This window comes from Ipomoea nil, unplaced genomic scaffold (assembly GCF_001879475.1).
Source record: "Ipomoea nil cultivar Tokyo-kokei standard unplaced genomic scaffold, Asagao_1.1 scaffold0684, whole genome shotgun sequence".
NCBI classification, from domain to species: Eukaryota; Viridiplantae; Streptophyta; class Magnoliopsida; order Solanales; family Convolvulaceae; genus Ipomoea; species Ipomoea nil.
Window position 1 is genome coordinate 378,366 of NW_017617112.1, and position 14,653 is coordinate 393,018.

The 14,653-nt window shown below is 33.6% G+C and overlaps 1 protein-coding gene and 1 long non-coding RNA gene across 3 annotated transcripts; both read right to left on the minus strand.

The window, feature by feature from the left end:
• Positions 1-383: 383 nt before the first annotated feature.
• LOC109175090 (probable acyl-activating enzyme 16, chloroplastic) lies at positions 384-9,340 on the minus strand. 2 transcript variants are annotated; one of them, XM_019324340.1, is made up of 18 exons: positions 8,904-9,340; positions 7,646-7,831; positions 6,714-6,828; positions 6,028-6,115; positions 5,018-5,229; positions 4,459-4,577; positions 3,722-3,871; positions 3,476-3,543; positions 3,088-3,193; positions 2,827-2,985; positions 2,329-2,382; positions 2,165-2,245; positions 1,695-1,832; positions 1,395-1,554; positions 1,090-1,169; positions 867-1,012; positions 722-779; positions 384-637 (listed from the first exon to the last, which is right to left on the minus strand). In XM_019324340.1, exons 1-18 carry the CDS (start codon positions 9,051-9,053, stop codon positions 545-547), a joined length of 2,163 nt encoding a protein of 720 aa, XP_019179885.1. In that variant the 5' UTR covers positions 9,054-9,340; the 3' UTR covers positions 384-544. The 2 variants fall into 2 exon arrangements, with proteins under 2 accessions (XP_019179885.1, XP_019179884.1); XM_019324339.1 differs by having other exon boundaries at positions 7,646-7,837.
• Positions 9,341-12,215: 2,875 nt separating this feature from the next.
• LOC109175091 lies at positions 12,216-12,639 on the minus strand. The gene is made up of 2 exons (XR_002053246.1): positions 12,408-12,639; positions 12,216-12,333 (listed from the first exon to the last, which is right to left on the minus strand). It is a non-coding gene; the product is annotated as an uncharacterized LOC109175091 (long non-coding RNA).
• Positions 12,640-14,653: the final 2,014 nt, after the last annotated feature.

The window sequence follows — 14,653 nt, forward strand, 5'->3', positions numbered from 1 at the left end:
TAGCAACAGTCAACAGCGATCAACGTCAATAATATTACCGGACAGGTTATTGGTAAATCGGACTTATTTGACTCATTTTGACAAGTTCAAGTGTTTAATTACACTTTTTTAAAGTTCAAGGGTTTAATTGCACTTTTGCCTAAAGTTCAAGGGTCTATTTGACCATTTTTCCTATTAAGTTTAGTATTAGTATACAAAATGTATATATTTAGTAACTATTTAAAAATACTATTAAACACACACACACACACACACACAAAAAAAAAAATCAAATTTAAAGATAGTAAAATATTAAAGAAAATAAACAAAGAAGAAAGAATTAATTTGACCATTGAATAGTAAATAAGATAGATAAAATAGGAGAGAGTAATATTTATCACTTCTCTATCAAATACTAATGCTTTTAATGTAAAGTCAGCTATATAGATTGTCTATTTGCTCTTTGTATATATCTGCTATTTGTCTCTCTTCATCTAAAGAGTCTTCTCACTAATATCTAGCTCAATTCACAATTACAAATTGATATTCTAGAAGATTGGAAAAGTCACTTGTATAGATTGTCTATTTGCTCTTTGTATAAATCTGCTACTCTGTCTCTCTTGACTTTCATGGTTGGAGTCAACAAACCGTTATCAATCTGCACAGCCAGAAAACATAATGTCTAAGCCTTTGGCATTTCTTCGAATCTGAAAATGAATGGCTCAATCAGCAAGATTATTACCGTAAAAGGCTCATCAACGATGAGGATAGGCCCGACTTGAAACATGCAACCTGCTGTCCTGCATTAAGTGATTAACTGTGTTGAGTATTTTGATTGTTGAAGCTAAAAGATGACAATAACTTGCAGACTGTGGTAGCCATCTTACCATTTTCTAAGTTCTTCATGTAATATGGTAACGGTTTTCTCCTCGCTAACTTCTGTGGCATTAGAGTCGATAACAGACAATTGTTTGGCAGCGAAAAGTACCTCCTCTTTGCGTGGTACAACGATAGCTCCAAGACGCCGTTTGTCCTAGACGTTAATGTATTCATATGATGTTGAAAAAAGTTGAAGGAATTGAATAGAAACTGAAAAGGCCTGGTACACACCTGACCAATGACAACAATCTGTTGAATCAAATTGCTACCCATTGCAGCTTCTTCAATCTCAGATGGTTCCACGTTTTCGCCTATTCTTTGCACATATCAGTTGTTACATAAACTTCTTGGAAATGTCTTACAGCTAAGGAATTGTATAGAAATAGAAATAATATACAGATACCCAAAACCGACATCAAGAAGATTACAATTCCCATTATGAAGTAGGATTCTATGTTGGCGTGTGTAGTGGATTTAGATATTAAAATGAAATGGTGGAAAGGTTTCGGTTTCTAAGATATCAACTTTACAATCACCTGATGAAAGCACGATGGTATCCTTGGCACGACCTTCAAGGACGATAACACCGGAAGAATTGCGAGATCGCCCAACTGAATGATGAGGAACAATCCAACCAAGATCACCCGTATTTAGCCATCCATTCTCATCAATAGCTTGCTTTGTAGCCATTGGATTCTGAACATACACAGAATAAATACGTTTTAATACGTTGCAAGTTGTAAGATTTATCAAATAACAAAGAAAGCAGTGATGGCAGCAAAATGATACCAATAAAGAAAACTTTCGAAAATCATTACCCAATGTTAATAACTAACCTTGTAGTAGCCCTTCATCACTTGTGGTCCCTTGACTTTGACAAGGCCTTTTGAACCAGGTGAGAGGACCTCACCTGTTTCATCGTCTACAACTTTTATTTCTGTGTACTGAATGGGATGCCCAACTGAGCCAAGGATCTGCAAACATTAAATCAGCAACTTGCATGACATAGAATCTCAAAACAAGTAAATACACACTATTTTGTGCTAAGGAATTTTAGTGAGGCGGGCACGATTGTAGTGGCCAGTTTAGATGTGCTAAGGATTGGGTCTGTCACATTTGTTTCTTGAAAAGTTACCTCTAATCAAAATGGTTTTGAAGAATTGAAGTAATGTTAACGATATAGTCTAGATAGATGATTCAAGCATTTGAAGAATTGCCAATTAAAACCAAATAGGAAAATATAATACTAATCAAAGCAAACAACTAAAAGTGCATAGTTTCAATTTGCAGAGGATACAGCACATACATTATAGTTGGGCTGCCGACAAGAAACAACAGGAGATGACTCTGTTAAACCGTATCCATTTTGAACTGTTATGCCAATTGCCTGAATGATATCACATCTTGAATCAGAAGCTAGTATCAATACACACCTTGGCTTTAGATGGCTACAAAGATAAAGCACCAAACCTCAAAGAACTTGTCAACATGTGGAGAAAGACTACCACCTCCATTTATTCCAGCCTGCAAAAAAACAAAAAAATATGGAATCATAATCCTGACCGACTCTTATGTCAGCAATCAGCATAGATATTCATATCCACAAATGATTTGTTCTCACTATGAATATGCTCTCTATATACCCATGTTCACACAAAATAGACTTTCCCTTCTCTTCGTGAAATTTTACCTTGCTGGGAACATGCATCATATCTTGAAGTGCCAAGTTATGGTGTATGCCCATTGCAGGCTGACCGGTCCAAATTATATACACTTCATTTTTGAGAAATAAAAAATAAACTGGACTGGATCTAACCAAGTTGAGAATCTCATTCACACCCCCAAATTTCTTTAATAATAATAACAATAACAACAATTAATAACAATCACAAAGAAATATAACCTCAGTTTCTGAACACTTAAATGGCATGTCATGTCTTGAAAAATATGTATGCTTTAATACCATACCTTAGAAATGCCAATGTTTGAATGAATTTTACTGTACACTAATTTCTTCGCCAACCTGTGCAATGGCCACAATAGAGCAGCAATGGCTCTGGCCCATAACCAGTCCAAAACTGAAACAATGTAAGAAGGCTGTTTTGGATCTTTTGTTAAGCATTTCCCCTGAAATAGTTGACAATTCAGACTAACAAGTTAAGGTTTTGTAATTGATTTGGTTACATATCATCTTGCATAATTGAAAGAATTAAAAGGACGATGTTAAACCTCATATATTCTCTTGGCCTCCTTGTATACCAAACTGATCCTTAGAAATAGTAAGGCAATGAGCTTTCGAGGAGTGCTGCTCGTGTTAATCTGCTTCAGAATTCCACTGCAATATTATTAAATAAAGACAGAACATCATATCATCATATCATGAGAGAAAAGAACAAATACATAATATTTGTTGTTCCAGGTAAAATACGGCAATTTAGATTAGAAAATGTAATAGACAGAAAGTTGGATTGAAGAGAATTGATATTCATGCATCTTTTTTTTTTATGTTTTAGAAGCTTTTAGCACAAAATTTTCACCTTATCATTGCAAAACTCCTTGGTAAACTTGTACGAAAAGAAGTCAAATAAAACAAAGTAGTTAGTTGAATAACATTTACCTGTATAACGTTTCAAATACCAAAGGAACTGATACAAGGTAATGTGGCTGATAGCATTTCAAATCTACCTAAAATATAAGTATACTGAATCAGAAGCTTGACGTATCTTCCTTTATTTATTTTTTAAACAACAATTTCAACTGCAAATTATGGAGAACAAAATAATGTATATAATTCAAATCTGTTTAATAACTAGATAACCTGAACGTCAAAATGCAACAGCGGGAATATTACAATACAAGATACCTTCAAGTTTTTTACGGTAGTGTATATTTGCTCACTTCCAGATGTGAGTATGAAATATTCACATGCACGTTCATACACATGCCAAGGAGGAAGTATGCTCAGGAATCTATCCCCAGGTTTAACAGGTACAGGATCCGAGAAACTCATAACCTAGGCACAAGCATAATAACAAGGCCTTAAAACAAAATAAGGGCAACACTTCCATGGATGGCACAAGCGAAATAACAATCAGCACAGATGGTCAAACAGTATATTTTAGAAGAAAATCATGTCCTATGCATTCTCTTATTATAAGTGTCTTTTTTCATATGATCAATCACAAAGTTTAGGAATATGTAAGCCCTAACTAATCTAGCATCTTGCTGAAAATAAATACTATAGTATATTATTTTTAGTAATTATTCTTCCAAAAGGTTGAACCCCAACCCTAAGGGCCCGACAGAGCATCTGGGAGGATGTAAATCATGGTAACTCAACTGAACATGAACCACAGAGGCTAGACCTTTGCTTACTACGCACAAGGAGCCCCCCTCACTTTGAGAGGTTGCTCCCACACTGCCGCTGGTGAGACTCGATCCCTGGTCATTCTTCTAAACTTTCACCTCTATGACCAGTTGAGCTACCCATGCGGACTATTTTTAGTAATTATTGTTTTGATGTTTTCAGGTTTCTGTTTATAAAGACCTATAGTATTGGCCTTGTTACTGTATGTCAGGCTAAAATGAAAAGAAAGAAACCTGGTGAAGCAGATTTTTATGTGTAAGCATTACACCTTTCGGATTGCCAGTAGTGCCACTAGTATAAACAAGTGTAGCTACATCATCAGAGTTGATTGGTTCATATACGTATTGATGCCCTGCAATTGCACTAGTTAGTGATCTTATGGACACATTTTGTACAAACTGCCTATTTTGATACTATGTCTTGTACTCCACCTCAACCAAAAGCCATTAAGCTACTAGAGGGGAGACACCTTTTTTTTTTTTGGGGTATACCCAGGGTTTCCACCGTCGGACACAGTGACTAATCCCCTCCACTCGCTGAATTGTAGGCACCTCTTTTGGGTGGGACAGCTGGCCTAGAGATTTAAGGCTGCTCCATTCCCAAAGCCAAGGATCGAACCCTTGACCTTTGGTTAAGGATGGATGAGTCCCTTCCACTCAACCACACCCTCCAGGTTAGAGGAGACACCTTATTGTATTTAGCAACCTCAACAATATACAATTTCTGTCTCAATGATAAGAATGTGTACTTATAAGAATAGGTAACCCATATGTCTGAGGTAGAATCACTTACTGGCTTCTTGTGGATGAATTAATGCCATATGACTCTCATTCCCCAAATCTAAGATCTCTGTATAACTATATATGGGAAGTCCATCTGTTACTTTACTCGTGATACTTGATTTCTCTCCCCAAAGTAAGATGACAAATCTTACATTTGCTCGGGACTGGAAGCTTTCTGCAATTTGGCTGTACAGTTCAGGATTGTCGACAGCAAGAGCAACACTGTAATTATAGTGACAGGCACATGCCATTGTTAAATTTAGAAACAGATCAGTTTCAGCAAATTGTCATATTTCAATCACAGATACAGAGATATACAATCAGTGAAGTTAAAAGCTTCACTTTATACTTTGATGGATTGGATCAAAAGAGAGAGGATTGGGAAGGGAATGTGTGAAGGTAATCAACCCCTAGTTCATGTCTTTATAAATGTAAAAGGAGGCACCCATTAGATAAAAATCCCAATAATTCCCTGGGGTGTTTAGATCAAGCATGGAATGAATTAACATTTGGTTTGAATACACAAATGGAATAGGAATAGGAATCAATGACAAGGGGTGATGATAGAAGAAAAGGTTGGAGGAAGATGAGAAAATGACTATTAAAACCTTGGACGAGGAAGAGAAATTTCAAGAAACCCCCGTTACTTGGAGGGCACGGGCTTAAGGAATTCTGGGTATCCATCGGGGCAATGGTTCAGGTTTTTGGGGAGGAAGAAGAAGGGAGATAGAATGAATTCTTTGGGGTTTATCCATGTACCATTGCAGTTGATGCATGATTAGCAAAACCTTAGTTATTAATGAAAGCAGAGTATAGTTTGGTCTATGAAGTAAACAACGCAAACACCAGATACATAAGCCACAAATCTGATATAAATTAAAAATATTGTTATAATAACTTCACAAGGCAGAAATTTCTATCACATGTATATGTAAATATATAAAACATTCAAAAAAAAAAAAGTGAAATTAGTACTGTTAATAGAAGCAAGCCTCTGGAAGAACATCTGAACTGACTGACCTATCAGAATGGTTGTATATTTGCAAAAGCTCTTCAACTGATGACCTTGAACCCCGCACCACATTGATTGCTCCAGTGGTCATTATACCTAAGGAATATAATATATTTTATTTGATAGGTAAAACGCTGGTTTCTTACCCAAACAGCTAATGTAATCAAAAGGTCACTTTTAAAAGTACAACCATAAATAGTTGAAACAGTATGGCAGTTTAATAATAATAATAATAATAATAATAATAATAATAATAATAATAATAATAATAATAATAATAATAATAATAATAATAATAATAATAAGTAAACACATACTCAAAAAAATAATAATAATAGTAAGTAAACACAAAAGTAGTGTGAATTGTGAGCATTATTAAGCCTCTAGGACTTCAGAAAAGTTATAATCTGTCTAACTTCAAGCATTAGCAAGATACTAAAAATTCCATTAAAAAACAGACAACTTTAAATCCACAAAATACTAAAAATGAATAAAACTCAAAGACAACTTTGTCAAATTTTGGTCATGAATGGATTTCTGTCCATTGTTAAATTTCCTAAAAAGTACTCATAAAATATAGTCAGCACCTTTCTGAGAATGTTGTGATATATGGGCTGCACGTACTTTTGGAAGCTTACAGTCAATATTCAGAAGTAAGAAACAAGAGAGAGAGAGAGAGAGAGAGAGAGAGAACCTTGATCTGCAACAAGCCACCGGCATGAATTGTCAGCAAATAGTGCGATCTTTTCATCTGGTTTTAAGCCAACAACTCTTAGACCTTCAGCAAAGCTCACAATTTCCTTCTCAAGCTGCAGTTAAAAAGAGTTCAGATAAATCAAGATTAAGAAAAAAGTTAGATTCTAGTCTTTTTGAAACAGGATACTTAAATTGCTTGTACAGAAATCTTCTACACTAAATGGAAATGATAAAAACAGTAGAGTGCGAGCATCAAGCAGAATAGTAGATGTTAATGTTGTAGGATGCAAAACAACTAATCCTCTTAATAATGAATTGAAAGCCCTGAAGCTATTGATTCTCCAATGAAGTACAGAACCAAGCCCAGAAAAATTCAGAGAAACAACTTAATTGGCAATAACAGGAAAACTCGACACCTTTGTTACAGTAGCTGGCTACCATACTTAAGAATACCCCACATGTCATAGCAATAACTCATAGAAATATGATGGAAACCACAAGGTGTCTATACACTTGGATTCATAGAAGTGTAACTCATTATAATATAGTTTCAATACATTTCAAGTAGATAATAACTATCAAAGAAAGAAGCAATAACTTTATCAATCAATATAACTTTGCCAATATATCTAGGAATTTATTAATTAGTTTACCTCTGTTGTTTCAAGGACTTGAAACAATGACCTTAATACCAAACTACTACATAATGCCATAATGGTAAAAAACAAAAAAAAAAATTGAGCACTTAGTCAGTACAGCAAGATCAACCTTAACAACAAAGGCCAGAATAAGTGCACAATACTCAGTACAATAGAAGAAATAGGAGAGAAGTATCTACAAAAACTTAATTCTTTTAACCATTATGCTTCAGATGATCATCAAAATTATCAGTAAAGTGATAATTAATCATGCAAACGAAAGGCCGCTGACCTGCTTATAGCTCATATTAGTTGGAGGATTATGGTATGGGTCCACTAATGCTACACTATTGCCAAACTTCTCTGCTGCCGTCTTCCAGATATCAGGAACTGTTTTCCATTCTGAAGATGTCAACAATCCATTGCCTGACAACAACATGTGCTCCAAAACAGGAGAACACTTCCTTATTTGCATTTCCTTCAACTTAAACAGAACATAAGTAACATAATGAATAAACTAGGGATTCTGAAATATTCAAACAATCTAACATAGCATAGCAGATATGAAGAAATACATTTTCTATGTAATGATATTTCATTCAAAAGTACATGCTAGGAAAGAGGTGGAAGGATGTAAAATTTAGCAAATAAACTCAAAAAAAAAAAAAAAAAAAAAAAATAGGTTTTACCATCAGAATGTTGTGATACATTAGCAAATAAACTCAGTCCAAAACTTTATTCTTTATATTGTAAGTTGAGACAATATCTATCTATCAATTCATTCTCAATCTTCCTGATTGTATCCAAAACATATTTGCTCTTTGAGAATCCTATTCCAATAGCATCTAAAGCAGTTATGATAGTCTAAGACTCCCTAAAATGGTTCAAAGCTATTATCATATGATGTCAAATACTTTCTTCCTTACACTTCACATTATGTGCGCACTTCAAGATAAAGTGATGCTGACAAGAAAACTATGAAGATGAGAAGGTAACTAAATACTTGCTTAGAAAAAAGCACTAAATTCAATAGCATAATTATCCTGATTGATGCAAGCATGGATACTACCATTGCAATTAATTAAAAAGAAAACCCTAAAAATCGCTTCTTTTCTGCAGAGTGTGTAGACTAAACCACCTAAAAATCAAAAGGATCTTTAACATAGCATGACCAACACTGTCCCATATCATCCCTTTGGAATTTATGGTTCAAAAACCAAATTTCCCAAAAGAATTTACACCATCACATCAGCTCATAGCAGTCTGGTTACAAACATATTACAGAGTACAAATTAAAGCTAAGCTCAAAGCTTCCGCATTAGAAGAGTAATTGCGCGAGCCAATCAGATTCTCAGCAGCAAGAAACTAAAATTAAATGCAAACAACAATCATTTCCTATTGTCTAAATAGATGTTTTATAGGACAAAAATACCACGAGTAAATGAGACCAAGCAGCCTAATAAACTCAATTAATTCTGGCAAAATGACAATTATCATTGCGGAAAGAGAAATTAGGATCAAAAGAAGAACAAGGTATTCGAGAAAATCACAGTTGAGTCGCAGAAAACTCGGAATTTCCGGCTTCTCGAACCCCAGGAATTTAGCTGCCATTTCATCTTGAGGTCCTGACATGCATGTTTTCCATCATAGGAGCTGCTCCAAACCAGAAACGGCAACGGTTTAAGATTCAGCACCGTCATCTTTTATCCCTGTGTGTATCCAGAGATACTAAGACGAAATCATCAAGTATCCGGAGAAGCGGAGAATTGAAGAAGATGAGGAGTGGCGGTAGTTGAAGAATTGCAGGGTGGGCGACCGTTGGAAAGGGAAGAAGGAGCGAGAGAGTTAGTTAAAGCCTAAACAAAAAGGTAATTTGAATGGACAAAATCTTTAAAAAGTAGTACAAAGCTGTGCCCATTTTGAGGACCCCGCCGGAATATGAAACCAAAAACAAAAATCTTCGATCTTCTTCCCCGGGAATTATCAGACAACAATTCCCCATCCCGATTAACATAATTTCATTTTTTATTTTTTTACTATGATACAATACAAAATTTGAATTCAAACCTTTTAGAAATGGCCTCCGGGTGTTTAGAGCCCCTAGGCGGTCGAGTAATCCGAATCTTTTTTAACAATTGTGAGTTGTTAGACTGTTTTAATTCTCCAAATTAGTCAATTACATATGTTAAATGGTTAGTTGAATATATGACTAGAGAAATATATAGGCTCTGTTTGGTAAAATGACTGTTAGCTGTTAGCTGATTGTGTTAATTAGATGGTATAAATAGTTGATAATATTAACTGATTGTAAAAAAGTGTTTGGTAAATTAGCTGTTAGCTGATAGATGTTTGGTATAATTTCTTTTCTCAAAAAGCTAATTGAAAAAGTTGTTTGGAGTAGCTTTTTGAATTTTAGCCTTTTGGAGTTGCCAAAAGTTAATTAATCAAACATTTATATTGATATTTTAACTAAATCAAATAATTAATAGTGGTCAAATAAATCAAAGTTGACCTATAGGTCAATTTTTTACCAAACAGGGCCATAGAAAAGGAGCCACCAAGCAATAAAAAAAATCACTCAACCAAGTTGAGCGTTGACTCGGCCAAATTAAATGCCTAATCGGCCTCGCCTAGATCAATTTTTACAACAATGTCTTTTAGTAATAAATTTCAACCTAAATTTATATTCTTATGATGTGATTAGATTGGTTAGTGTAATTTGTTGTATTGATGATATAGATTTCTTAAATAAGTAATGCTTTATATCTTTTCTATATTTAATCAAAAATATATATATTTTCTATATTTTCCCTCATAATGTGGTGCATGTTATCTTATTGAATTATTTAATATTTGATTATTAATTAAAAATTTATTTAGTAAATTGTAATGGTAAAAAGTTACAGACTAAAATAATTGGTAATAAGGAATAATTAAGAGATTAAAATACAATGCAATATATGATATGGTAATAAGGAATAATTAAGAGATTAAAATACAATGCAATATATGATATGTAGTCTTATTGGTAATGTTAATGTTTTGAGATTCTTGAAGAACATTTAAACAAAATGAATACTCAAATGTCATACATTAATTTGTGAATTACAATACATATATTAATATCAAATTTTCATATTAGTTTTTTTTTTTTTTTTGAGTGAGCAAATTGTTTCATATCAATTAATTATTTAATATGCTTTTTTTTTTTTTATCGTCGTCGTCGTGGTGTCTTGTTTTAAATGAAAAACTGAAAATTCAATTGGCAATATAGTAGTACCACTGCACTGTTCTTTTTTTTTTCTTTTTTTTTTTAAGAAAATGAAAATGACATATGAATTAAAATTGTTTATAGATTGAAGACTCACTTCAACTTATTAACATAGAAGAGTTAATTTTTAAAATGGTCCTCCGACTATGACCTTTTTCTCAAATTGGTCCCTTGACTTTTAATTTCTCCAAAGTAGGCAAAAAAAAGTTCATCTTCAACTAATCAACTTCATCCACAAACTTCCCAAGGCAAAGATTTCTGGCCTTCTAGTTGATTATCCACATTTTGATTACAGATTTAAGAGAGCATAAACCTAATTTGAAGAAATATGTGCGCAGATTGCTAAAAGGAATCACAAATTGCTTTAAATTGGAGTGCAAAACTTAAATTTCCACTTTTACCCTTCATTTTAACACCAACTTAACATCAAAGCTAACGGAGGACTATTTTGACTTAAAATTCAAAAATCAGAGGACTACTGTGGGGAAATTAAAAGTCAAAGGACCAATTTGAGAAAATGCCATAGTCGGAGGACCATTTTTGGGAATTAACTCCTTTGTAAAACTTAAAAGAAAGGGACTAAATTTATAATTTAAAAACACTTAAAGGATCAAAATTTGTTATTTTTCTAGGAAAATGACTATTTTAGTCCATTAATTATACTCATATTGTAGACTTAGTTTATGAATTATTACCATATACAATTTTTTCTTTTCAATTATGTGTAAAGTGACAGCTTTGATTCATCACTAACAAATTCTATTAATATTAACAATGCATATTAAATTTTCAAATTATTGAAGAACATCTTAGTCATTTTACATTAATATCATTTTGTATTAATTAACCGCAAAGGTTGACATGCCTTTTTTTTTTTTTTTTTTTTTTTTTTTTTTTTTTTTGCCATTTCAATATAGCTAAAACTTCAAAATTGTTTTGGTTTCAAGTTCACTACATATATATTACATGTTGAAATAAATATTAAGAAATTAAGCCATTTGTTGTTTCTATGTTAATTCCAAAATGGTCCTTCGACTATAGCCTTTTCTCAAATTGGTTCTTTAACATTTAATTACACCTAAAATGATCCTCTGACTATTAGTTGATTCAGCATCAGTTTTTATTCCTTTGCTAACATTAACTGCCTCCTTAAGGAGCTCTTATGCTGCCTTCAAATACTTAGAACTCAAAATCATGCTTTGAGTGCCATTCACGCCATTGAAACGAATTGGGAAGAAGATACACATCATATGAATAGACACTTTTATCCATGCTCTTAACATCTAACTAACGTTAGGTCCACGGGAGGACTAATGGTAGAACGATTTTGATAATAAAGGGTTTAATTCGTCCAAATTAAAAGGCGAGGACCAAATTTGAAAAATCACTATAGTCAGAGAACCATTACTGGAATTAACTCGAGCCTGAAGTAGCTTCTTGGTTGAAGATCTTAACAAATTCTTGGACCTTTCCCTTCACTCCAACATTAGTGAACTTTTCTTTTGGATTTGAAGGAAGGTCTTGGACCTCTACTCTATTTTTAGTGATTCAATTCCTTTATTACAACTCTTCTTCCCATTCATTTTAGCAGCCTCAACTTCCTTTTTCTTCACCTCTCTTTTCTTCAATCATCGTTTCATTGAAACGAGCATTTGAATCATCTGCTCGTGCGTTCTTCTCTCTTACTAGCTGATTTATCTCACCATTTCCTGCAAACATAACATACCACTAGAGTAAAATGAAGTATGAATTCCAGTAAGTCTCACAATGGATTACAATGTACCTTGGCCTATGTGGACATCATTTGGCAGCGGGGTTTCGATGCTGTTTCTTTTTTCCTTAAACCTTCATTCTGTATGCCATTTCTAAACTTTGCCTTGATCTTAGAACGAGTTTCTTCTTCGCCTTCTAATCTGGCACTTGACTTAGGCCCTTTAAGAACAACCTTTTTTTTTTTTTGCATTGTTAAGGTTTTTCAACTCTGAAATGGTGGGAATTGCTTCAGTGGCAACAAAATCTGGGACTAGTTATGGAAAGTACCATTTACCTCTTAACTCACTACTGGAAATTCTGAAATTTCCGACCACCTGAAAATGATCTTAAATTAAGTTGATATCAAAAAGTCCAAAAAGTGGTCGGAAATAGCAACAAAGGTTTTTCCGGATACCAAAAGTGGTCGGAACAAGACTTTCAACTTGATTTAAGATCACCTTCAGGTGATCGGAAATTTCAGAATTTTCAGTAGTGACTTAACGTCTGTCCAATGTCAATTTCACGAAAGGACCAATGGTAGAACAAATCTAATAATCAGGGACTTATTTCGTCCAAATTAAAATACACAAGTTTTTTAAAAAAAAATCACCAAAAGGACTTATTTTGTCCAAATTTCGACCAAATTTAAAAAATCACAATAGTCGGAAGATCAGTGCTGGAATTAATTCCATTGACAAATTACAAAGAAGAATTGGTACAACGACCTGAACGACTCAATATCGTCGACGAACTGCGCTGCCTTACCACGTTGTACAACTCAATATTGTCGCCAATAAGGAGGATATCCAAGTTTTCAATGAACGGAAGACATGGACCTTGCTGTCGGTGCTTCCGGCGTCAAATATGACGACAGCGTAGCTCTCCGACTCAGCGACTTGTGGCTCAGCAACATCGTCAACTTTTCATGCCCAACCCCTCTCAGAATCTTCCTACAAAAAACAACTCATTTAGCATGCACTAATTACGACAAAAACTGCCAACAAAACCAAAATAAAATATACATTCGTCACTATAGGCTATGGTTTGTTTGGTAAATGACGGATCGGTAAAATTTTTGACAAATTTAATTTTTATTTAATATTTTGACCAAGTCAAAATGCTAAAAGAAAAGTTTGATAATTCAGTGGTTTCCTTTAAAGTACTAAAATTGCAAACGCTACAAAATACAACTTTTACAACTAGTGTTTTGGGGAAAGATAATTATTTTTCCAAAACGTCCTTAATATTAAAAAAGATTTACACTACTACAAAGAGGAGCGTAGCTCCTCATTGCTTGTCCATCCGATATGGGAACTGGTGTGGTGCTGCTCTCTCTGCAGTTAAGCGGATATATTAGAACTGTAGGATGAATCGTGATCAAACTGATAGAAATTAATGAAGAAGAGAAAATATGTGGTGACAATTGTAATCTCTTGCACTATGTATATTTTGACGGTGAATTATGTGCTAGTGTGTGGTGCATTTTTTAGTCATACGTGACGCATTGATCTGTAGTGCACTTAATATTGTACCACTCAACGGGTTAGCACATTATATTATGTGTCTGCAATTAGCACATTAATTATGTTTATGTAAATTAATTGAAGACCATAATTTATTAACTACAAATACATATATAATATGTTAACTATTAATACATAATATGTTAAGTACAAACACATATAATATGTTAACTATTAACACATAATATGTTAACTTCAAACACTTAATATGTTAACGACATATTATGTGCATGCAGTTAATATGTTATGTGTATGTAGTTAACCTATTATGTGCATATATTTAACATATTATGTGCCTTCAATTTATTTATAGTCACATAATCTAGTTAACTACAGACACAATATGTCAAGACACATAATCTAAATGTCATTTTGAACAAGCTGATCCATAATACAAGTTGGACCATGTTTCATGGTATAATTTGTCAAGAATTATAAATTTAACTAAAAAGAATTGATTAGCTCGAACCAATAAATCCAATAATCTGATAGGGCTAGGTTGATTGACATTCCTACATAAAGGTAGCTGAGAAACATGTCTCGGAGAAGAGGTATGTATATATTCATATATATATTGTGTGGTGGCGGTGAAAAAGGACGGTGGTACGATTGATTGCATGGTGGTGGCAAGTGATGACGACAGAAAGGTGTTGATAATATAAAGGTAATTATTGAAAGACCAACAATGCATATTTTAAATTTCTCAATCTAAAATTATCTCAAATCAAATAGATCTCTTCACATGTGTATTCCG

Coding starts and splice junctions, on each gene's coding strand:
- LOC109175090 (XM_019324339.1), bottom strand. CDS start 9,053: ATGACGGTGCTGAATCTTAAACCGTTGCCGTTTCTGGTTTGGAGCAGC. Junction 7,838..8,903: donor GAGTTTTCTGCGACTCAACT/GTGATTTTCTCG, acceptor GTTCTGTTTAAG/TTGAAGGAAATGCAAATAAG. Junction 5,230..6,027: donor ATATACAACCATTCTGATAG/GTCAGTCAGTTC, acceptor CTATAATTACAG/TGTTGCTCTTGCTGTCGACA.